Below are 25,018 nucleotides of genomic sequence, written 5' to 3' on the forward strand. Positions count from 1 at the left end.
CAGGGTTCTAATAGTTTGGGATTCTTCATTATAGTTTAGTTTTATTTAGTTTTGACTTTTTTTTTCTCTAATTCAGTTAGTTTTAATTTGTTTGTAGAGCAGGTTTGCTAGTTCTTGTTAGTTTTGTTTTTTTTCTAAATGCTCGTTTGAGTTTAGCTTTCGTGTTAGTTTTAGTTTTTTTTAATATCTTTTATCTTCCTCGCCGTCATATTCCAATAAATCTTGTACAGGACTCCGCTGCTTTCTCCCAACTTTAGAAGACGACTCTAAAATGACAAGTGACAAGAAGTGACGGACTGTTAAATATCATATGGTGTCACCAGCTAAAAACTGCTTGAGGGAAATAAATCGATTTTTATATCAATCCGACATTGACAAAGATAAAAACTAAGGGAATTTTATCCATAATTTTTATCCGTTTTAGTTAGTTTTGTAAGCACACAATACAGTTTCAGTTAGTTATTGTGTGTTTCTTTTAATTAGTTTTTATTTATTTCAGTTAACGAAAATGTTTTTTGAATTCTAAATTTCGTCATTTCGTTAGTTTTCGTTAACGTTAATAACCTTGACTTGCACCAATGTGACACTTCAGATGAGTCCAGTTGGCAGACCTTATGTTTGGCATTAACCTTCTGAGACCCAGAAGTGCACTTGTCATCCTGCATAAGGGACAAGAGTTTCACAGTTTGACTGCAGTTAATGATATATTTCGCAGAAAATGTTTTTTTTTTTTTTCATCAGTTTTATCTGTTCTGATATGATAACATCTGAATTTACTCTAAGCTTTTGTGAACATCTACATCAGGGGTGTCAAACTCATTTTAGTTCAGGGGCCACATTAAGATAAATTTGATTTGAAGTGGGCTGAACTAGTAAAATATTAACATAATAATACATAAATAATGTCAACTCCAAACTTTTCTCTATATTTTACAGTGAAAAAATTCAAATTAAACAATGAAAATGTTTACATCTACAAACTGTCCTTTCAAACAATATGAATAACTTGAACAAACTGAAAGAATAAGTGTAATTTTAACAATGTTCTGCTTCAGTTTATCATTTACACATGTACATTATAACTTACAGATCACAGTGGATCTACAAACACACAAAACATTTAGTACCAGACAGAAAATTGTTAAAATTGCACTTATTTTTCTTAAGACATTTCAGGTTCTTCACATTTGTTCAGATTAGTCACATTTTTTGTGAAATTATACTTTGTTTTAGAGCAAATACATGAAAATATTTACATTTACAAAGAGAAAAACATGGAGTTGTGGGTATTTATAGATTATTATGATAGAATTTTACTGGTCTGACCCACTGGAGATTGAACTGGTCTGCATGTGGCACCTGAACCTAATTTCACAAACTCATCTTGAGGGCCGGACTGGACCCTTTTTAGCTTACCGGCCGACAGGCCGTAAGCTATTGTCGTCATGCGGTGTCCGGCGTCGTCGTCTGTCGTCGTCTGTCGTCGTCTGTCGTCGTCTGTCGTCCGTTAAAAAAAATTTCAATCGTCTTCTTCTCCAAAACTACAATTCCAATTGATTTCAAACTTGGTATACAGCTTCTTTATGTCTTTATTTCTTTTGTCTTTTATGGATTGTGATTGCCTCTCTCAACTCACCATATACTTTTTACTAGTAATTTATTTATTTTTTTAATTTTTATGAATTACTAGAAATTTCAGGTGACCCCATTTCCAACCCCAAGGTTGAAAAACAGTGAAATAAAGTACCTGAAAAAACTGTTGCATTATGCAGTTTCCAATCGAGGCAATTATTCAATGTAAAAAAAGCCATAACTTTTCCTTTTCTGGGTCTCAGTAGGTTAAGGTGTTGCTGCTCTGATGTGACAAACATTCTCGTCTGTAAGGAAAGACAGAACACATTTACATTTACATCCACGCTTTCGTCTTATCTCATATTACTTGAAGGCTTTGCACGAGCTCAAACTGATGTAACTCTTTTATTTTGACATTCCCCGCTGTCTCTGTCTCCCTCTCATGAATGATTCAGACAACAGTTCCTCTACCTGCTTTTCTCTGTAAGAGTCGCTAAGCAACTGAAATGCTATCCCGGGCCTTGAAAACCACAGAAACGGGCTCGCAATGCCCCCAACGTGCATGAACACACACACACACACACACACACACACACACACACACACACACACACACACATAGTGACACAGAAACACAAAGCTGAATGTGTGCGATCTGTGCTTCCTGCAGGTCAGTGGACTTACCGGGGGCGATTATGTCCAAGCCTTCGTCCAACGTTAAGGCCCTTCAGGTAAAAGCTTCTCAATATGGTGTGTTCATTAGTGTGTGGATTATGTGTGTCGGCTAAAATTTGCTTAGAGGTCTTATTTCTGTCTTTGTGCATAAGAAATCAATCTAAGTGAATCCCCAAAGGAACTTTGTGTTGGTAAATACAAGTTATGCAAATTGACAGGATTTCAGTTCTGTTGCAACATGTTGATGGTCATATGAACTATGTTTTCAGCGCAAAAATGTCCAATTTCATCACAATTAATGTTATATTTTCATGTCACAAATGGCCAAGTTATATTTGAACTGAATTTACCTGAAAAACAAATATTCTATTCTTTTAGATTCCCCAATTTTTCTTACAAGATTATATACTACATATCACGTTTTATTTTTACAGGTTCAATATGGAGTATGGTGCTGATCCATCCTGCTTATGTTACGCCAATACATACATTAAGAATGTCACACGTCACTTTTTAAATCAACAGTTTTGTAATAATAAGCATTTTGATAAAGAAATATCAATTCTATATTGTTATTTACTCTTTAGTTTGATGATAAACAATACAATAAATAATTCTGATCCTAGTTTTTGCACAGGGATCATTAGTGTAAACGGTGACATGGCTACCGAGCATCAGTATGATGGGATCCGTAACAACCATGTCACATCCGTCCACTGCCACATTTTGTGTTTTTGTGTCAGCTGTTATTGTTTTACATCCACAATACTAATATTTATGAATAAGAGGAGAATTAGCAATTGTAAGTCTGTAGGTTTATTACTAATAAAGTACTGGTACTGACCAGAGCATCAGGGGTAATGTCACGTCCGTCCACCAGCAAAAGTTTTCACATACATGTGCTATTCAAAATCCAATATTTCTGAAAATAGAGCTTCCACTGTGTTGAGCCGCATTATGTAATAAATTCCCATTATGTAATAAAAGTTAAAAATGTAATAAGAATGTCACATCATCATGTAATAAAGCCGCATTATGTAATAAACTGATGCATTTTGTAATAAACTACATCAACGCATTTTGACACATTTTTATAAAAAAAAAAATAAAAATGTAATAACATGGTTCATTATGTAATAATAATCCAAATTAATGTAATTTCTGAGCAATTTAGAAGAAATTAGTCACAGGAGCTACAGGTAATGTAATCAGAACTTTAACCACACAGTTTAAAGATGAAAATAAAAATGTGTCAAGTGCATTTTGTAATAAATTTCTCAAATTGTAATAACTTACTACATAATGTGAAAAAATTTACTGCATAATGCGTTGAGGTAGTTTATTACAAAATGCGTCAGTTTATTACATAATACGGCTTTATTACAAGATGATGTGACATTCTTATTACATTTTGAACTTTTATTACATAATGGGAATTTATTCCATAATGCGGCTCAACACACTGTCAAATAATATCAGTAGTCTGTGCACAAATGTATTAGCATTATTTCAACACAGTTCCATGCATTTCTTACAACTTTTTTTTTTTTTTTTTTGACAAAAATGGCCACTCATTTGACCCCCTAAGTAAATTTTAGCCGGTGTGTATTTTTTTTGGACATTGCAACCATATGAATGATTTCTAACTCCAAAAAAAAAAAAAAAAAAAAAAAATGCTGAATATCATAACTTTTTCCCCCTGAAGAAACAATTCCAGGTGACAAGTTTCCACATTTAAGTATTTATTGGTAAAGGCAGATACAGTTCTTTACTTTTTCAGAGTTCAGACTGTGCATATACAGTTTCAAGGCTTCGTTAGTGCAGAGTTGTAGCGAGGCGGAGGATGCAAAGTCTGTCTGTATCCGTTTGTGTGTGTGTTTGTAAAATGTGTGTGGTGCGTTAATGGCTCGGTGTGTTTGTACGTCAGAGAGGGCTCCTTCCATCGTCTCTCTTCTCATTGTGCTCATTTTCTTGTCTAACCATGAGAGAGGCATCAGGACAGAAGGGTTTTCAATGCCAGCGCAGAACAAACATAAGGTTAAAAACATCCATCCCAGCACTCTGTTGTCAAATGCACTTATTAAACAAACAAGTAGCTTCACAGCTTCACCTTAAAAACACACTGACATTTAGAAAAGAAAATGGAAAATGCTTGTGGTTTTTAATATTTCATCAAATTGGAAATGAAACATTAGTCGCTTTTCCATTGACCCTCAAATTGCGCATCTATAACTAACGCATAAAAATGTATCTAATGAAAAAATGACAATTTCGCCAAAAGTCTCATTTTTCGATTAAAAGCTTTTGCGCTGGCAAGAGCTGGTTTTTCGGGCGTAGCGCAAATGGTATATCATGTAAAACTGCAATGGAAAGACCTTTTCTTGCAACTAGAGTCAGGTGAATTAAAAAAACAGATGTTGACGTACGTTACAACAAGTGAAGAAGAAGAAGAAGAAACATGTTGCAGTATGTGTGGACACACCGGGAAACCCAATCATTTTTTAATTTAGTACAAGATAGAGGGGTAATATATAATAATAATAATGAATATATCTGTAAATCAACACCATATTTACGTTTGTCACCATGTTTATGGAATGACTTCTCGTGTCATCTCGCGATAATAAATAAACAAATCATCGCATTTGTGATTCCAAGGAAAAACCGACATTACGCACTTTTGTTTTTTCGACATTTAGTAAATATCGGTAAAGTTTTGTGCAGATGTCCAATGGAAAAGTGACTATTGTGAGTGTTCCGACACATTATATTTTTGTGGAAAACAGGCGGTTGCTGGTTTAGACTCAGCAATCGTCACTGTCAGACTAATGTATTTGCAAACACATTTAAAGGTTAAGTGTGTAGTTTTTAGTGACACCTATGGATGGCGTTGTAGATCGCAATCACCTCAAATAGTCATTTTTTTGCCCCCCAAAAAAAACAGAGTTAGCTTTTTGTCTGTTCAACGATTTTAGTTAAAGGGACAATAACTCTGGTCCACTCTTAGGCTACATTCAGAATGCAGGTAAATGTGGCCCAAACCCAATTTTTTTGCCGATTTCTGACCTGTATCCGATCCGTTAAAGACAGTTTGAACAGCACAAATCTAATTTTTTCAAATCCGACCCAGGCCACATTCATATGTGGTCCTAAATCCGATACGTATCTGATATTTTGCAATGCGACTTCAGTCTGAACAGCCAGGTCGCATTTATTCAACCTTTACGTCATTGAAATGCGACAAATGTCACAAGAGGAGCGGTGGGAAAAACATATTTACTTCCGTTAACACAGTGCGTGTCTGCATGGTCACGTATTACATCAGGACCTCTTTTGCACATGTGGGTCACTTCAGGGTCGCATTCAGTTCATACTCAAAAGTGATAGAAGTCGCATTTAATGTGTAATATGAACGAGCACACAAAAAAATTGGAATCACAAAAAAATCCGAATTGTACATCAAGACCTACTGTCTGAACGTAGCCTAAGACGTAATTAATACTGGACATTTCGCTCGTACTAAAAGTATAAAAACAGTGGTGAAACTCAGGTGCATTTTTGACATCCAGCACTAGATGGCACCACAGTAGCGCTTAGGTGGCATTAGTTGTATTACTGTCTCTAGTCGCTTTTTCATTGACCCTCAAATTGCGTGAATATAACTTGCACATAAAAATTTGCCTAATGGAAAAACAACAATTTCGCCAAAACTCTCATTTTTTGCTGAAAAGTTTTTGTGCTTGCAAGAGGTGTTTTTCTGGGCGTAGTGAAATTGGTATATCGTGCAAAACTGCAATGGAAAGACCTTTTTGCGCAACTATAGTCACGTGAACACAAGAAAACGGATGTTCATTTTTACAACAAGCAAAGAAGTAGAGTTTTAAAACAAACATGGTGCTACATGTAGACACGTGAAAAAACCCAGTCATTTTTTAATTTAGTACGGAATAGAAGGGTAACGAACATTCTAGATTCAAAACAACAGATTTTTATGTCCGTCGCTATGTTTATGGAATGACTTCTCGTGACATCTCACAATAATAAATACACAAATCATCGCATTTGGGATTTAATGGAAAAACCAACATTACACACTTCGTTTTTTTCGACATTTAGTAAATATCGGTAAAGTGTCCAATGGAAAAGCGACTGCTGTTTTGTTATTTTAGTGAATTATATTAACATCACTACAGTTGCAAGCAAACTGTTTCTTTTTATGTTATTTGATGGTACATGATTTCTGTATTTATTTGAATTAAGAAGTCTCAATCAAATGAAGTGGCAACATTATTTGCTATAAGGAGTTCTACGATATTCCAAACTCTGTTATTGTACCAGAACACACACAGTTCTACCAAGACCACCAACGAATCAACTCTACGCATCCACAGACTATCACTCACTGAATAAAGAATAAAGCTCATTGTTTACACACATTTGCATTATGATATCATCAAGTTTTCTTCAAAATAAAACACAGACGTTTATTTCAACAGTCGCTCAAAACAACAGTTTCTTATTTTCACGTGCCCCTTCAGCTGACAGTTTACATTATAGCTCTGTTAGCTTAGCTCTGTTAGCTTAACTCTGGTTTAAAACCACAAATCACCTCCATTTTCTGTACAGTTTGTGATGTTAAAAGCTGCACTAAATAAAGATCTGTTTGGAATCGAACAAACATGGTCAGAACTGTCACAGTTTAGTCTAAGCCTCATAATCTATCTCACCTGTGTAGAAGAAACGCTGCCATTTCATCATCAAACTCCATTCGTTTTATTTCGAGCTGTGTCCAGTGGAGAAAACATGGCCAATCCCAATTCACCCCTTGGCCCTACCCCTTCATTTTGCATGTTCACGTGAATGGGTAGGGGTTTTTTGTAGGGATGCACCGATACCACTTTTTTCCAGACCGAGTACGAATACTTACATTTGAGTACTTATCGATACCGAGTACCGATAATACCGATAGTACCGATTAATAATCCCATTCCAGTTCTTAGTTCCTTTTGTAAATGTGCTTTATTGTCGTTGTCATTAGTCTGACTGGAACACGGTGCTGCTACTGACATTTAATGTGTTGGAATGAGCGTTTGTCAACTAATCCACCAGGGGGCGCCGCTCTGAATTAACCATACTGGACAAATACCACGAAGAAGAGTAAAGTTTTTTGAAAAGAAGAAAACATGGAGAGGACAGAGGTAACACTAATGTGATACTAATATTGCAGCGTTTTCACTGGTAAGGTTTAAAAGCGAACCTTCAGCAGGTAGGGAAAAGAGAAATGAGTGATAAGTTTCATTTTCACTTCCATTAGCGGTGGTCCGCACCACTCTGTACCCCTCCTTGTCTGGGTACGCATCCACCAGCACCTGGAAAACAGATGGAATGTACACAGAGGACGGACAGAACGCTGCGTATCTGTGTCTTAAACGTTACTTGCAGTCAGCGTTACTTTTATCACCGTCATTTATTTGGTTCAGTCTCCACACTCTTCACACTCCCCACACATCATTCCTTCTCCTCGTACCTGCTGCACTGAACCGTGAATGTCACACGGCCGTAAGAAGTATCGGTGCATTTGTATCGGATTACTTTTACGAGTACGAATACAAGTACACACACTGAGTATTGGAGCCGATGGCCAATACTCATATCGGAATCGGTGCAACCCTAGTTTTTAGCTAAGGGGTTCTTGATGAGGAAGGGCTAAGAGGGAGGGCTGCTTGGCCCTCAAAACGGAGATTTGTCAGGATCACACTACAAACGGAGGGGTATGAGAAATCTCCCACAATTCTGTTCAAATCATTGGAAAGATGGAAGTAAATAAAACTAAAAAGTACAGCAGTGTGATGAAAGAAACACACAAATGTATGTATTTTCTTCACAAACTTAATAATTTGATCGACTGTTTAATGCTGTTTCAATGTATTATAGACCGCATTTCTGCGATTTGCGGTTGATAGTCGCAAAAAGATGCCCAAAGCCCAAACAACAGAAACGGTTACAGCTAGGGATGCTCCGATACCCATACGAGTATCGGGCATCAGCTCCGATACTCAGTGTGTGTACTCGTACTCGTAAAAGATATCCAATACAAATGCGCCGATACCACTTAGGTCCGTGTGACATTCCCAGTTCAGTGCAGCAGGTACGAGGAAGAGGAAAAATGTGTGTGAAGTGTGAAGAGCGTGGAGATTTTTCAAAATAAATGACGGTGATAAAAGTAACGCTGACTGACAGTAACGTTACAGACACAGACAGATACGGACGCAGTGTTCTGTCCATCCTCTGCGTACATTCCATTTGTTTTCCAGGTGCTGGTGGAAGCATACCCAGTTGGAGAATACCAGTGGGAGTACAGAGCGGTGCGGACCACCGCCAGCGGAAGTGAAAACGAAACTTACGGCTCATTTCTCTACCTGCTGAAGCTAAGCTGTTAAACCTTACCAGTGAAAACGCTGCAATATTAGAATCACATTAGTGTTACTTCTGTCATCTCCATGTTTGTTATTACTGACTTTCTTCTTCTTCTTCTCAAAAAAACTTTACTCTTCTTCGTGGTATTTGTCCAGTATGGTTAATTCAGAGCGGCGCCCCCTGGTGGATTAATTGAGAAACGCTCATTCCAACACATTAAATGTCAGTAGCAGCACACAAGGAACCAACAACTGGAATGGGAATAAGTACTCGTATCGGTACTTAGTATCAGCAAGTACTCAAATGTAAGTACTCGTACTCAGTCTGGAAAAAAGTGGTATCGGTGCATCCCTAGTTACAGCTGCTGATGGTATGGTTAATACTTTCAGAAACAAAGTTGTTGTATCTGTTTATAGTGACATCGATGACTGCTGATGACTTAACAGGTCTCGAAGGGTTGTCTTATTTCATTGGGGAATGTTTCAACCCCTACCCTTTGCAACTCCGTTTCAAGGAGTAGTGCCAAGTGCAAGGGCCAAGGAGTAAGGGGTAAGGGGTGAAAGGTTTTTATCACTGTCCCTTTCTTTCACTAAAAGTTGTTTCTTAGTGGTTCTCATCCCATCTGGTCACTTTCCGTTGCTTTGGTCAAAGACCCGCGTGGCATTAGGTTTCCTCACTCACTACTCCCTCTAGTGGTCACATAAATCTCTGTCGCCGATCTGTATAAATAAATTCAGTTCATATATCTGTAATCCAGTACACTAGCATCTTTGGCAGAACGTCATAGCTCTTTATTCTAAACACTTTAATGATGATGATTATTCTTGAAATAGTTGTGTAATGATATGAGAATAAAGCAGAAAAATAAATAGAAAGTCTGCTTTCAGCTTCTGTAAAAACATGGCAGATTTCCAACATAATAAAAATGCATTAATTCTTATTTTCAGGTAATTATACACTAATGAAAATATAATTATAATTTTTGTATTCTATTTCTACAATTAGATCCTTTAAATCTCACACACTGGACCTTTAAAGATTTAGAGTCAGGTATTGAAAATCCGATTTCTATTTCTGTCCAGTTTATCAAACGATTCTACAACGACTTATTCACATCCTTGATAATTTAAGTGTCGACACCCATGACACATAAAACGTACATATATCAACCCTGTCTACTGTCTCTATATCTACTGCAATAACAGAATTTACTTTTCCAAACTAAATAAAATTCGGAATAATCTTTGGTTGCACCGGTGGAATGTCAGAAGATGATTGCCAACAACACGCAAAGCATAAAGACGGTAAACAATCCATGCCAAAGCAACATCACAGATACACAAATCTTAGCAAACATGCTGTGAATGAGGTGATTTCTTGGCACATACTAAAAGTCGTGGGTTTTCGTGAGCATTTTTCTCTCTTTTACTGGAGATTTATCATATTAACTTATCACCAAGTGTTTCTGTTACATCAAATATACCTTTCAGCTGTCGATATACAGTCATAATATCTTTGTATTTATATGTAATATGTTTGATATTGCCTATGTCTATGAGTGATTCACCAGGCGCCAGTGTTCATCTTTTGCTTTCAGTTCACTGTCATCATAGAGTTTGAGGAAAAAGCACAGAGGCATTGTTACATAATTAATGTCTTTCTTTTATTCTGTGAATGGATTTTAAAATCACATTTTATCTCTGATGATTTTAATGTCTTTTTTCCCTTTTTTGATTTTCAATGTCGTTTTTTCGTCTGTGACTTTTTTGTCTTTGTAAAGCACTTTGAATTACCCTGTATATGAGTAGTGCTACACAAATAAACTTGCTTTGCTAAAAATGAAGATATTTTGTTGAAAAATTGAACATAATAAATAAAGGCTTCATATGTTACTGTTATATACATGGATGTATAATTTGGAATTTGAAGCGATAGTAACGTGTGATATACAGCGTACATTACAGCAATTAACGTGGTTAACACTAAATTAATAATCAAATTATACATCCATGACAAATGAAGCCTTTATTACGCCCCCCCCCCCCCCCCCCCCCCCCCCCCCCCCCCCCCCCCCCAAAGGGAAGGCAAGGGGTATTGTTTTTAATTCAGTTTGTTCCTTTGTTAACACTTTAGCAGCAAAACTATGAGTTGAGGTCATACTGAATTGGGTTTATAGATTGCCAGTGACCCAGAATAAATGTCATTACATTTTGGGAAAAGTAGGTCAAAGTTCACATTTTTTATGATTTTTTTTTTTCCCCCATTTACTTATAATGGATGAAATTTCACATGTCTGTAGCAGAAAAACTATCAGTTGAATTCATACCAAATTGGGTTTATAGATTGCAAATGACAGAGAATAGAAGTCATTAAATTTTGGGAAAAGTAGGTCAAAGTTTTGCTAATTGTTGTTAGACTGTAATAACTGTAATAGATAGTGTTGTTTTGTTTTTTTAAACAAAAAGGTTGTTTTTTTTTTTGCATATTAGCTCCATGCAGGTATGTTAAAATGTGAGAAAACATCAGATTAGCAGCATTTTAACCCTTTCATGCACTGTCCACTCCAGTGGACAGTTCTTCTCCAGCTGTTCTCTTGTATATTCATGGGTTTTGTTGTTTTAGTTCCATATCAGCCAACACAGTGGACACTTATGCATCATCCCATACACTGTAATTCAGATCATTACTGTAACTTTACTGTTCTTGATAAACCTGATCTGCAGTAACATGTTTGAGTGTAAATCAATTGTTATTTGTTAGACAAGAAGTTTTTTTTTGCATATTATCTCCATGAAGTGAGTCATTACTAGCATTAGAATATGCTAAAATGTGAGAAGACATCAGATTAGCAGCATTAAAAATGTTTTTATTTCATTGTTTTCATATCACTTTCTGATATTGGATTTTAAACACATGTTTCTTTACTTCAAAAATTAAATGCATGGATATTTTTGTAACTCCATAGAAAAAAAAACTCGATCGCATTGTTTTTTTCATGGCTAAACACTGAAGAAAAAAATCTTGACTAAGGTTCTCATAATTCGTGCATGAAAGGGTTAATTTCATAGTTTCCACACAGTATATCAGTAAATACATGTTTCTTTGCCTCTAAAATTAAAGACACGGTGACATTTTTGTAACTCCATGAAAAATATGTTCATAAAAAAATCAATCAAATTGTTTATTTTTAGGCCTAAAGAGAAAAAATTAAAAAAATCTTGATTAAGGTTCTCATAATTCATGCGTGAAAGGGTTAATGTGTACTGTCCCTGCTAAATAAACAAACAAAAATTAATTAATAAATAAACATTTGGTGATCAGTTAACACGATAAAGGCAAGAGAAAAACTGCTCATGAAAACCCTCGATTTTTAGTTTGTGCCTGATTTCTTCCACGACTCGCCCTCTGCTTTGTTGTCATGTACATGGAACTGTGTGGTAGAACAGCCTGCATCCTCAGTGGCAAACACCACACTTCTCTGTACAGCTGTATAATATGAGCATATATATACAGCACAGTACAGAACGGTACGAAACACATCAGGACGTCAGAGCAGGCAGCGTTAGAACAACAAGATAGCAGGCAGCTCTCTGATATCTCTGAGTGGATGATAGAATGTGTGTGTGTGTGTCCCTATTTTCATACAGATACAAGTACCTTTTTTAGAGATACCAAATGAGGAAGTAGAGGCCGTAATCAAAACAAGGGGTTTTGAGGAAACAGCAGACACACACTCACACTCATACATCCACATGCACAGACAGAGGCAGAGAAAAAAGGGTTATTGGAGCGTTGGAACCATCTCATTGGCTGTTCTCGCTGTCCGTCAGGCTAATCTGAACATCCCGATGGGGGCTCTGCGTCCTGGGGCGGGTCATCCTGTCAGGAGGAGAGAGGAGACAGCAGACACAGAAGAGGTAAGACCGATCAGAGGACGGACGGACGCAGGGACAGACACACAGAAAAGCAAAGAAGAACTCACTGCAGGGCAATATTCAAGAAATGTTTTGTGAAAGAGAGGGAGGCTATGATTTAAGGGGAAAGTTAAATTTAAAGATTCATAAAGTACGCACTATGTTAAAAATTTTCTGTATTACCACCTGTGGAGAAAATTTGAAACAAATTGTGTGTGGAGATAAAACAAATATCAAGCATAATTCAGTTTAAAAAAAGATATTAAAAAATGATTCTTGAGAGGTACAGTATTTAACAAGAAAAGCACTCGGAGAGCGCAGAGCTCCGCAAAGACAGATCTGCCCCCCCCCCCTTCATTTTGTTCATTGTTTTCTTCATTTTGTTCATTATTTCCTTCATTTTTCTTCATTTTGTTCCTTATTTTCTTCATTTTGTTTTTATATTTCCTTCATTTTTGTGCATTTTGTTCATTTTGTTTTATAGTAATTTTTGTTCATTTTGTTCAATATTTTCTTCATTTTTGGTCATTTTGTTTTTATATTTTCTTCATTTTTGGTTGTTTTGTTTTTATATTTTCTTCATTTTTGGTCATTTTGTTTTTATATTTTCTTCATTTTTGGTTGTTTTGTTTTATATTTTCTTCATTTTTGTGCATTTTGTTCATTGTGTTTTATAGTAATTTTTGTTCATTTTGTTCAATATTTTCTTCATTTTTGGTCATTTTGTTTTTATATTTTCTTCATTTTTGGTTGTTTTGTTTTTATATTTTCTTCATTTTTGTGCATTTTGTTCATTGTGTTTTATAGTAATTTTTGTTCATTTTGTTCAATATTTTCTTCATTTTTGGTCATTTTGTTTTTATATTTTCTTCATTTTTGGTTGTTTTGTTTTTATATTTTCTTCATTTTTGTGCATTTTGTTCATTGTGTTTTATAGTAATTTTTGTTCATTTTGTTCAATATTTTCTTCATTTTTGGTCATTTTGTTTTTATATTTTCTTCATTTTTGGTTGTTTTGTTTTTATATTTTCTTCATTTTTGGTCATTTTGTTTTTATATTTTCTTCATTTTTCTTCATTTTCTTCATTATTTTACCAATTTTATTTCATTGTGTTTTTATATTCATTTTTCTTAATTTTGTTCAATATTTGAATTTTCGTCATTTTTGTGCGTTTTGTTCATTTTTCCCTCCATTTGTGTTCATTTAATTTCTGTATTTTCTTCATTTTTGTGCATTTTGTTCATTATTTTCTTTATTTGTGTTCATTTTATTTTTGTATTTTCGTCATTTTTGTGCATTTTGTACATTTTCTCCTTCATTTGTGTTAATGATGTGAGTCCACCCCTCCTTCTGATTGGACCAATTTATTTATTTATTAATAATTTCCATTGATAAGCAGCTTTGTAAGTGACATTTGAGCTTCTACAAATCAAGTCTTTCCTCATAATACCTGAAAACTAACACTGAAATGAAATAAAAACAGAACTATAGCTAGTAAGATTAAAATAAAACTGAAATAGAATCAAAAACCAAACAGAAAGACTCAATAAAAGAAGAGAAAGAATCCCCACCATCAGCTCCCACCAACCTACGAAACACAGATGAAGTATGTGAGTAAACCTAAGTAGATGCAGTGAACCAGCTCCCTCTCAGTTTCTGCTTGTATTATTATTATTTTTTTTTTTTCTCAGGCTCCTTCACCAGACCAGCCCCAGGCAGCGGCTCAGACGCCCGAGGAGAAGAAGACGTTGCCGGGTGCAGTGAAGCTCCCGGGGCCGGCTGTCAATCTGTCAGAACTGCAGAACGTCAAGAGCGAACTACGATGGGTCACAAAGGATTAATGTGTACGTGGGAAAAAATCACACCATGAATTTAACAAAAAATGAAAAAGGAGATGATTTTGTCCTCAATTACATTTTATATTGTATTAACCCATAAAAACCCATAAAGTGGCAGCTCCTAAACAAATTTTTCTCCCTATTTAATCCTTCTTAATCTATTTTCCTATATGTATTCCACTGATCATGCAGATGTTCATTAAAGCTCAGACTGAATTCAAAGGTTATTGCATCAAAACAGAGAAAACTGATGAAAAAGTGGCTTTTTCAGCAAAGATATCAATAACTGGATAAAATGGGTTTTACTGGTGAATCAGTGTTGTAGAAGATGACAGTGTTTCCATGGTAACTAAGGAGCCTCTGAACACCCGTGGGGAACCATGGGAACAGATATTAGTCTGCAGTCACGGAAAAAATGATTAGACCACCCTTGTTTTCTTCAATTTCTTGTTCATTTTAATGCCTAGTACAACTAAAGGTATATTTCAGGGGTGTGCACAGCATTACAGATGGGCAGGGGCTCAAAGTCAAAAAAGGGCAATATATGTGCGCCACATTTTTTCATCTCTCTCTCTACATACAACATTGTGACATGCTATGACAAAGAAATGCGTATGATAGATCACCGTGGTGTTTTAAAAAGGGCACTTTTTTTCCTGAGAGGCGAAAAAGGGCAAGGGCTCAAGCACCCTTTGGGCCCTATGTGTGCACGTGCCTGGTATATTTGTTTGGACAAATATAATGATAACAACAAAAATAGCTCATGAGAGTTTAATTTCAGAGCTGATATCTATCCATTTTCTGTAGTTTTCTTGATAGCAACCAAAATCACTTCAGTTCTTACATCAATATTTATGACATTGTACTGACAAAAACAGTGCTTTTAGGCATTCCATGTGACTTTTGATGGTCTAATAATTTTTTCCACGACTGTATATTTTATAAGCACTGACATAAAAATTGTTTGCCAAATCATTCTTTCAAATTTAAACTACACTTAATATACTAATAGGAATATCTAGGGACTGAAGTTAGTAAATGTGTCATTCCTGTTTTTAACGTCATTTCCCATCATGCAGCGTGGTACTGCGCTTTCCGTCAACCGTCATGGGCATAGCAATGTGATTGTAAGGCTATTGTTTTTTTGTTTTGTTTTTTAGTTTAGTTTATTTCGAATATGCAACAAGACAAAGTAATCTTACTCAGTCTTTAGAAATAAATCAGGTAGTAAGAAGTCATGGAAGAAAACAAAAAACAAAAACAAAACTGATACATATACATGACATCATTTGCACATTTGAAAAGGAGTGGGGGAAGTATAATTTATTTAATCCCACCCCACCCAATTGTATTGCAGAATTACTAATATTTCTCAAAATACTGGTCCTATCATCTTGTCGTTTTCACTAGTCTGTTCTTTGACCAAAAGTACATAAGTATACCAAACTGCAGCAGTCAGCTCTTAATGGATTTTGTGTGATGCCCAAGACACACACAAACAGAGTCCACTTCCCTTTTAATGTATACACTGTAAAAAAAAATCTGTAATTTAACAGAATTTTCACTGTTTATTTTACAGATTTTTCCTGTATTTTAAGATACAGGAAAACATCAATGAAATTACATGTCAAATGTAAAATAACACGAAAAAAACTGTACCTGTGAATAACCAAAAAATTTCAATTTTTTAAAAGAAATTTTTTATTTTTTCACTGAAAAATACAGTTAAAATACATTTGCAAATGTATCATAATTTCACAAATACACATTAATACTGTAAAAAAAAAAAAAAAAAATTAAAATAGAATAAAACGAGATAAAATTACTGACAATTAACCGTAAAAGAAGCATTTGTTCTGTAAGTTTAACAAGACTTGTTTATTAATTGACAAATATCTTGTGTAATTACAGGAGGTTTCACAACAAAAATGTTGAATAAATGTATTTTTGTGAATGTACAACATGTATAAGCACTGATAAACTGTCAAAATAGTTTTTGACAGTGGATTGTACAACTTAGTCTCATTGAAAATTATTTATATATATATTTATAGGTAATTTGATTGTTTTAATACATGAAAATATTCTTTATTAAACATTAAAAAGTAAAAAAAAAAAGCAAAATCTCATATAAGTTAGGGCAAAAAACTGTATTTTAATTATGGAAAATTACCGTATTTTTATGAGATGGTTATTTTCCGTTATTTTACAATATTTTTTCAGCACCCCTGCTGCCAGAATAATACCGTTTTTTTTACTTTTTTTTTTTTTTTTTTTTTTACAGTGTAGATTTTCGATCTGTAGATGATTTTGGTCACCGGTAGCTGTTATGGGTTAACAACAGGGACACATTAAGTGCATTGAATCATGGGTAATTTTTGCATTTATCATGATCAATATTTCCCACATTTTCCTCTGATTCTTTGTGACAGCTCTTTTGATCGTACAGGCTTAAAAATTCCACAGAAAAAGATGCAAATCACATCCAAACTCATATGCACGTAGTTGAGTTAAACAAGGTCACTGATTCTTTGTGAATGATGCAAATGATCCAGCGAAAGTAATACAGTAAATAAGTCAAACTAACAGGCTAATAAGTAATTGCTACAAACCTCCAATAGACAATATAATATGATATTCAGATGTGTTTATGTTTTAGTCTGAGTAAATAAGAATAATAATAATAAATAAAAAAAAAAACAGACCTATAAGAGATGATATTTGAATCCACTTGACTTGCATGACATTGTGGAAGGAAACCAGTCAGACACAGATGGGTTATGCAAACTGGAAAAACCCCATTTTGTTGGGACGGGTTAAAAGCCAGGAGGTTTTCATCTGACCATCAGTGACTCATTTACCATATCATTACACTGGTAAATTCAACAAATTAAAGAGTCTCAGAGCGGATATCTGTGTTTCTTCTTTAGCTTCGAGGGATGCTCAGGTATATCGGCCAATATCTGAATATTTGACTTCTTCTACCACAAGATGAAATCATAACATAATACATTTCCAGTGGTTTATATATATTTTTTAACTTAAATCTTTATTGAGTTTTTTGTACAATTATAACAGTAGCAAAAAAAAATCCAACAAAAAAACCCAAAAAACAAATAGACAAACAAAAACAAAAAATGTGCCACGGTAGCAACAGTCAGTCTATTGATTTTGTGTAAATATAGTCCATTTATTCCACTTTTTATCCAATTGTGGTTCTTGAAGTCTCAATCTGTAAATTAATTGTTTACATTAGAAATATTTCTTTAACCCCTTTAGCCCTATCAGCCCACCCGCCGGCCGAAAAAAATATATTAATATTCATCTACTATAAAAAATATAATAAATCAGGACAATGAATGTTTTTTTCAACTTTTGCTCAAAGTTTAGACCCTAATGTTAATAAAAGTACATCAAAAGTGTATTTTAGTGCAAACTTTAATGTTCAAACATGATTTTTAATCTTTGTGGGGTGAAATATACGCTATTAAAAATCTCCGACACGAACAATTAATTTATGCATATCATCGTCAATCCAGCCGAAAAAAAAAGGCGAGGATAAAAAATTCTAATTTCTCTTTTAGTTTGTTACAGTTTACTCAGGCAGAGTAATAGATACAATATTTTAGACAATGGGAATAGATTCTGTGAGGTCTCTAAATGTCCATAGACACCAAGAACATCCATATGAACCTTATTATTATAAGTATTATAAGTAATTCTTCATTTACTTTGGGTATGTCTTTTTAGGCATTTTCCCCTAAAAATATGGTCAGGGTTAAACAGGTTAAGTGTAAATTAATTGTTAATTGTTAGACTGTAATTAACAGATTTTTTTTTTAAACAAAAAGGTTTTTTTTTTTTTTTTTTGCATATTACCTCCATGAAGTGAGTAATAACTACACTGAACAAAAATATAAATGCCACACTTTTGTTTTGTTTTGTTTTTGCTCCCATTTTTCATGAGCTGAACTCAAAGATCTAAAACTTTTTCTGTGTAAAATTAGGAAAATTAAATGGTTAAATATGTACGGTTGTGTTGACATTTCATTGACTACAGGGTGTCCAATAAGTCTCCATAAATGGGAAAAATAAACGTTTCTTGACATAAACCATTTTTATTTATATAATACGCTCTATATGACTGCCATTTTGTCGGGAACACATTTCAATGCGTGTCCTCCACTGCTGAAGAACTACACTGAACAAAAATATAAATGCCACACTTTTGTTTTTGCTCCCATTTTTCATGAGCTGAACTCAAAGATCTAAAACTTTTTCTGTGTACACACAAGGTTTATTTCTCTCAAATATTGTTCAAAAACCTGTCTAAATTTGTGTTAGTGAACACTTCTTCTTTGCTGAGATAATCCATCCACCTCACAGGTGTGGCATATCAAGATGCTGATTAGACAGCAGGATTTTTGCACAGGTGTGCCTTAGGCTGGCCACAATAAAAGGCCACTCTAAAATGTGCAGTTTTATCACACAGCACAATACCACAGACGTCACAAGTTTTGAGGGAATATGCAATCGGCATGTTGACTTCAGGAATCTCCACCAGAGCTTTTGCCTGTGAATTGAATGTTCATTTCTCTACCATAAGCCATCTCCAAAGCTTTTTCAGAGAATTCATGAAGAAGACTGCGTGAAGAAAATGGTGGTCACACCAAATACTGACTGGTTTTCTGACCCCCCCTGGACCACCCAATACAGTAAAAGTGCACATTTTAGAGTGGCCTTTTATTGTGGCCAGCCTAAGTCACACCTGTGCAATAATCCTGCTGTCTAATCAGCATCTTGATATGCCACACCTGTGAGGTGGATGGATTATCTCAGCAAAGGACAAAGGAGAAGTGCTCACTAACACAGATTTAGACAAATTTCTGAACAATATTTGAGAGAAATAGGCCTTTTGTGTTCGTAGAAAAAGTTTTAGATCTTTGCGTTCAGCTCATGAAAAATGGGAGCAAAAACAAAAGTGGTGCGTTTATATTTTTGTTCAGTGTAGTATGAGAATATGCTAAAATGTTAGAAAATATCAGATTAGCAGCATTAAAAATGTTTTAATTTCATTGTTTTCATATCAATTTCTGCTATTGGGTCAAAACACGGAATTCGAAATCTCTCTGACGGGACATTTTAGAGACAATCTGACAGATTAGTGTTGCTAAATGACCCACATTTTTACTTTTAAATTCATTTTTGCTTTAGTTGGACCATAAGGGAAGATTATCCAAAACAAGGAGCTACTTCATATTGAAATAAATGTTGGAATGGCAATCAATTAAAGTTCGCTCTCTGACGGGACATTACTGTGTTTTGACCCTATTGGGTTTTAAATACATCTTTCTTTGCTTCAAAAATTAAACGCATGGTGTAGCTGAGGGGACATTTTTGTAGCTACACGAAAAAAAAAAAAAAAAAAATCGATCACATTGTTTTTTTCATGCCTAAGGAGGAATAAAAACACTCAAAGAAAAAAACATCTTGATGAAGGTTCTCATAATTCATGCATGAAAGGGTTAAAAAAAAAAAAAAGATATGTAAAATAAGATGAAAAAAACAGAATAGACATATCAGAAAGTGGAAGAATCTGTTATCTTTTCACCCCTAAGATTAAAAGTTGCCATCAGATGCCACTGCCTGTGATATTACACCCTTTATCTGCAGATACATGCAGAGATAAAGAGTCTGGATTCTATCAGCGCGACTCATCTGCACAGTAATTAGATGCAGTGATTAGAGCTCACCACAAGGGGTCAGTGTGGGCCGTGCAGCCTTTGTCTGGGTCAAGCACAGTGTGTGTTGATGCCATTGTGTGTGGGCAGGAGGGGCTGACTCAGGCTCTATTTATACTTTAGAGGAGTGTGTGTGTGTGTGTGTTTTCAGAAATGTTCAGATAAATGTGTGTGTGTAAGTGTGTGTGTGCGTGCTCGACGAAGGGAAGTCTGTGCTGTGACTTTCTCAGTGGGACACAGAAACCGCAATATCAAAACAGTGTGGCTGCGTTGCCCTGCCCAAACCATGTGGGTGTGCTGTGTGGGAGATAAATGAGAGAGACAGAGGGAAAAGGCAGGAGCCGGCTGAAGTTGGAGTTCTAAACATGTTCCTCTGAAGCTGAGGAGCACTGCAAAAGAGAAATGACACTGTACAGATTAACCCAAAAAGACCCAAACAGCCACCGACGACCAAAATCTTCCACTGATCTAAAAGGGTTAATACGTGCTGATCCATTAATCCTATCAATACATGGAAATAATCGGTGTAAAATGCAGTTTGTCGTCTTTTCGCGGTCATCAGATATGACCCATTTGGATGTTCAGAGGCTTTGTAGTTACCGTGGAAACACCGTCATCTTCTACAACATTGATTCACCAGTAAAACCCATGGAGTCAGATCAATGACAGTGGATGGACACACTTGTTTTGTGTTCAATTAATGATATATTTTGTTGAAAAAGTCACTTTTTCTTCGTTTTTTTGCTGATTCTGATAAAAAAACAACAACACAACTTTCATCTGAGTTTTTTAGGAACAACTACATCAGTGGTTCACAAACTTTTTACAGTGGAGTACCCCCTGAAATATACCTTTTTAGCCAACTCTCACTTCAGCATTTTTGATTGAAAAAAATAAGGCAAAATTTGTTCCAGTGCCAAAGGTGTCTGTTTATATTTTCAAAAGCTTTCTAAACAAACAACATATATTTAACTGTAATATATTGAAAATAAAAAAAAAATTGTGTGCAAACTATAAACTTAAAATAAGAAAAATAAATACATTGGTCATTAGTTAATAAAATAACCTTTCGTCAACAAAAATAATTACTTAGCTACTCAAATAAACAACACCGTCATCTTCTACAACATTGATTCACCAGTAAAACCCATGGAGTCGGATCAATGACAGTGGATGGACACACTTGTTTTGTGTTCAATTAATGATATATTTTGTTGAAAAAGTCACTTTTTCTTCGTTTTTTTTCTGATTCTGATATAAAAAAACAACAACACAACTTTCATCTGAGTTTTTTTAGGAACAACTACATCAGTGGTTCACAAACTTTTTACAGTGGAGAACCCCCTGAAATATACTTTTTTAGCCAACTCTTGCTTCAGCATTTTTGATTGAAAAAAATAAGGCAAAATTTGTTCCAGTGCCAAAGGTGTCTGTTTATATTTTCAAAAACTTTCTAAACAAACAACATATATTTAACTGTAATATATTGAAAATAAAAATATTTTGTGTGCAAACTATAAACTTAAAATAAGAAAAATAAATACATTGGTCATTAGTTAATAAAATAACCTTTCATCAACAAAAATAATTACTTAGCTACTCAAATAAACAACACCGTCATCTTCTACAACATTGATTCACCAGTAAAACCCATGGAGTCGGATCAATGACAGTGGATGGACACACTTGTTTTATGTTCAATTAATGATATATTTTGTTGAAAAAGTCACTTTTTCTTCAGTTTTTTTCTGTTTCTGATATAAAAAAACCCACAACTTTCAACTGAGTTTTTTTTATGAACAACTACATCAGTGGTTCTCAGACTTTTTACAGTGGAGTACCCCCTGAAATATACTTTTTTAGCCAAGTTTTTTTTTTTTTTTTTTGCCAACTCTTGCTTCAGCATTTTTGATTGAAAAAAATAAGGCAAAATTTGTTCCTGCGCCAAAGGTGTCTGTTTATATTTTCAAAACTTTCTAAACAAACAACACATATTTAAATGTAATATATTGAAAATAAAAATATTTTGTGTGCAAACTATAAACTTAAAAGTGCCCTCTTTCATTTATTTCATAAGAAAAATAAATAAATTGGTCATTAATTAATAAATTAACCTTTCATCAACAAAAATAATTACTTAGCTACTCAAATAAACAACACCGTCATCTTCTACAACACTGATTCACCAGTAAAACCCATGGAGTCGGATCAGTGACAGTGGATGGACACACTGGGTTTATGTTCAGTTATTGATATTTTTGCTGAAAAAGTCACTTTTTCTTCAGTTTTCTCTGTTTTGATATAATAACCCTTGAATTCACTCTGAGCTTTAATGAACATCTACATGATCAATGGAATAAATATAGGAAAATACCTGATTTTCGCTGGAAAAAATGCTAAATTACAGAAGATAATATATTTTCTTCAGCTTTCTCTGTTTCTGATACAATAACCTTTAACTATAATCTGATATTTTATGAACATCTACATGATCGGTGAGTTAAATATAGGAAAGTCCCTGATTTTTACTGTAAAAATACAAAATACAGAGGATAATATTATAATAAATGGTGATAAATTACTAAAGAAAGGTTAAATAGAGAGAGAAATTCTGGGTTCTTGGTTTATGTTAAGTTAGTCATGTATGTCGCAAAAAAAAGTCACTTTTTCTTCAGTTTTCTCTGTTTCTGTTATAATAACCTTCAACTATAATCTGATATTTTATGCACATCTACACAATCAGTGAATTAAATATAGGAAAATACTTGATTTTCATTGGAAAAAAATGCAAAATTACAGAAGATAATATAATAAATGGTGATAAATCGCTTAAGAAAGGTTAAAAAGAGAGAGAAATTCTGGGTTCTTGGTTTATGTTAAGTTAGTCAAATATTTTTGCTGAAAAACTCACTTTTTCTTCAGTTTTCTCTGTTTTGATATAATAACCTTTGTATGCACTCTGAGCTTTAATGAACATCTACATGATCAGTGAATAACATATAGGAAAATACCTGATTTTCACTGGAAAAAATGCAAAATTACAGAAAATAATATTCTAATAAATGGTGATAAATCACTTAAGAAAGGTTAAATAGAGAAATTCTGGGTTCTTGGTTTATGTTAAGTTAGTCATATATTTTGCTAAAAAAAAAAAAAAGCCACTTTTTCTTCATTTTTTTCTGTTTCTGATGTAGTAACCTTCAACTATGATCGTATATTTTATGCATATCTGCATGATCAGTGACTCAAATATAGGAAAATACCTGATTTTACTGTAAAAAATGCAAAATTACAGAAGATAATATTATAATAAATGGTGATAAATCGCTTAAGAAAGGTTAAATAAAGAGCGAAATTCTGGGTTCTTGGTTTATGTTAAGTTGGTCATATATTTTGCTAAAAAACATCACTTTTTCTTCAGTTTTTTCTGTTTCTGATATAGTAACCTTGAACTATAATCGGATATTTTATGCACATCTACATGATCAGTGAGTTGAACATAGGAAAATACCTGATTTTTACTACAAAAATACAAAATATAGGGGATAATATTATAATAAATGGTGATAAATCGTTTAAGAAAGGTTAAATACAGAGAGACATTCTGGGTTAGTCACGCATTTTGCTGAAAAACTCACTTTTTCTTCAGTTTTCTTTGTTTCTGATGTAGTAACCTTCAACTATAATCTGATATTTTATAAAAATCTACATGATCAGTGAGTTGAACATAGGAAAATACCTGATTTTTACGGTAAAAATACAAAATACAGAGGATAATATGATAATAAATGGTGCTAAATCACTGAAGAACAGTTAAATATAGAGAAAAAAACTACTTTGAAAATGCCACATAAGTAACAGTGGGTTTTCATGGGTTAAGCAAAGGTTAAATTCACAATGAAAGTCCACATGTGTATGAAATCGGCTTAATTTTTCAGTGTGTTCGTGCTTAAAACTCAAGTCTTTAATCTAAAATTGAACAGAAAGTGCAACAGGCAGTGACGGAGATAAGAATACACATTAGAAACAGAAAATGGAAAAGGTCAAAAGAGAGATAAGTACAGACAGAAAGCAGATAAATCAACAAATATTGTGTTCCCTCTGTCTGTGACTGCAGCGACCTGGCCAGACGCTGATATCACACAGTAAATATCCCTCTCACAGTTTTTTTTTTTTTTTTTATCTGTATTTTCCTCCAGGATCCCCAGCCGGGCGCATGAGAAGAAGGTAGATAATCTTCATAAACACAGACTCGACCACTGCCACTGAAGACTGACAATCCAAACTACAATCCAACACTTCCACAGAGTCAAGTGAAGCCGAGCTGTGCAGAAAACGTTCAGCGTGCACACTTGAACACCAAGATGCTGGCATCCGTAAACTCCGTCATAATCAGGACTCTTACATTTTGAAACACTCAAACTTACCGTGTTAGTTCATATTGTTAAATTTGTGTAAAACTGATCTGAATTTCTGCAACAAACTCCATTTTTTTTAAGATTAAAAGAAAATAAGATACGCAGCAATGAACGGGATATTCTTTATTTTTCTTATTTTGAGATGTTGTAAATCACATAATGCACAGCTGTCAAACATGTGGCCCGGGGGCCAAATCCGGCCCGCCAAAGAGTTCAGTCCGGCCCCTGAATGAATTAGTGAAATGAAAAAAATTACAATGAAGATATTAACAATCAAGGATGTTCAAACTAAAGTGGGTCAGACCAGTAAAATACTATCATAATAACCGACAAATAATGAAAAAAAAGCTAATTTTTCTTTTTGTTTTAGTGTCAAAAAAGTAAAATTACACAAAAATGTTAACATTTACAGACTAGCCTTTTACAAAAAATTTGAACAACC

General features: G+C 34.4%; 1 protein-coding gene across 2 annotated transcripts in view; it reads left to right on the top strand.

Annotated features, from left to right (window-relative positions):
• The window catches only part of smpx (small muscle protein X-linked), a 37,479-nt gene extending 12,672 nt beyond the window's left edge, over positions 1-24,807 (top strand). For both annotated transcript variants that reach the window (XM_030123457.1, XM_030123458.1), the window contains exons 2-5: positions 2,243-2,303; positions 12,495-12,581; positions 14,271-14,423; positions 24,358-24,807. In XM_030123457.1, the coding sequence (XP_029979317.1) occupies positions 2,268-2,303; positions 12,495-12,581; positions 14,271-14,420 (273 nt within the window). In that variant the 5' untranslated portion in view covers positions 2,243-2,267 and the 3' untranslated portion in view covers positions 14,421-14,423; positions 24,358-24,807. The remainder of the gene's footprint in view (positions 1-2,242; positions 2,304-12,494; positions 12,582-14,270; positions 14,424-24,357) is intronic.
• The last annotated feature ends 211 nt before the right edge of the window (positions 24,808-25,018 follow it).

Source organism: Sphaeramia orbicularis, chromosome 20 (genome assembly GCF_902148855.1).
Source record: "Sphaeramia orbicularis chromosome 20, fSphaOr1.1, whole genome shotgun sequence".
Lineage (NCBI taxonomy): Eukaryota > Metazoa > Chordata > Actinopteri > Kurtiformes > Apogonidae > Sphaeramia > Sphaeramia orbicularis.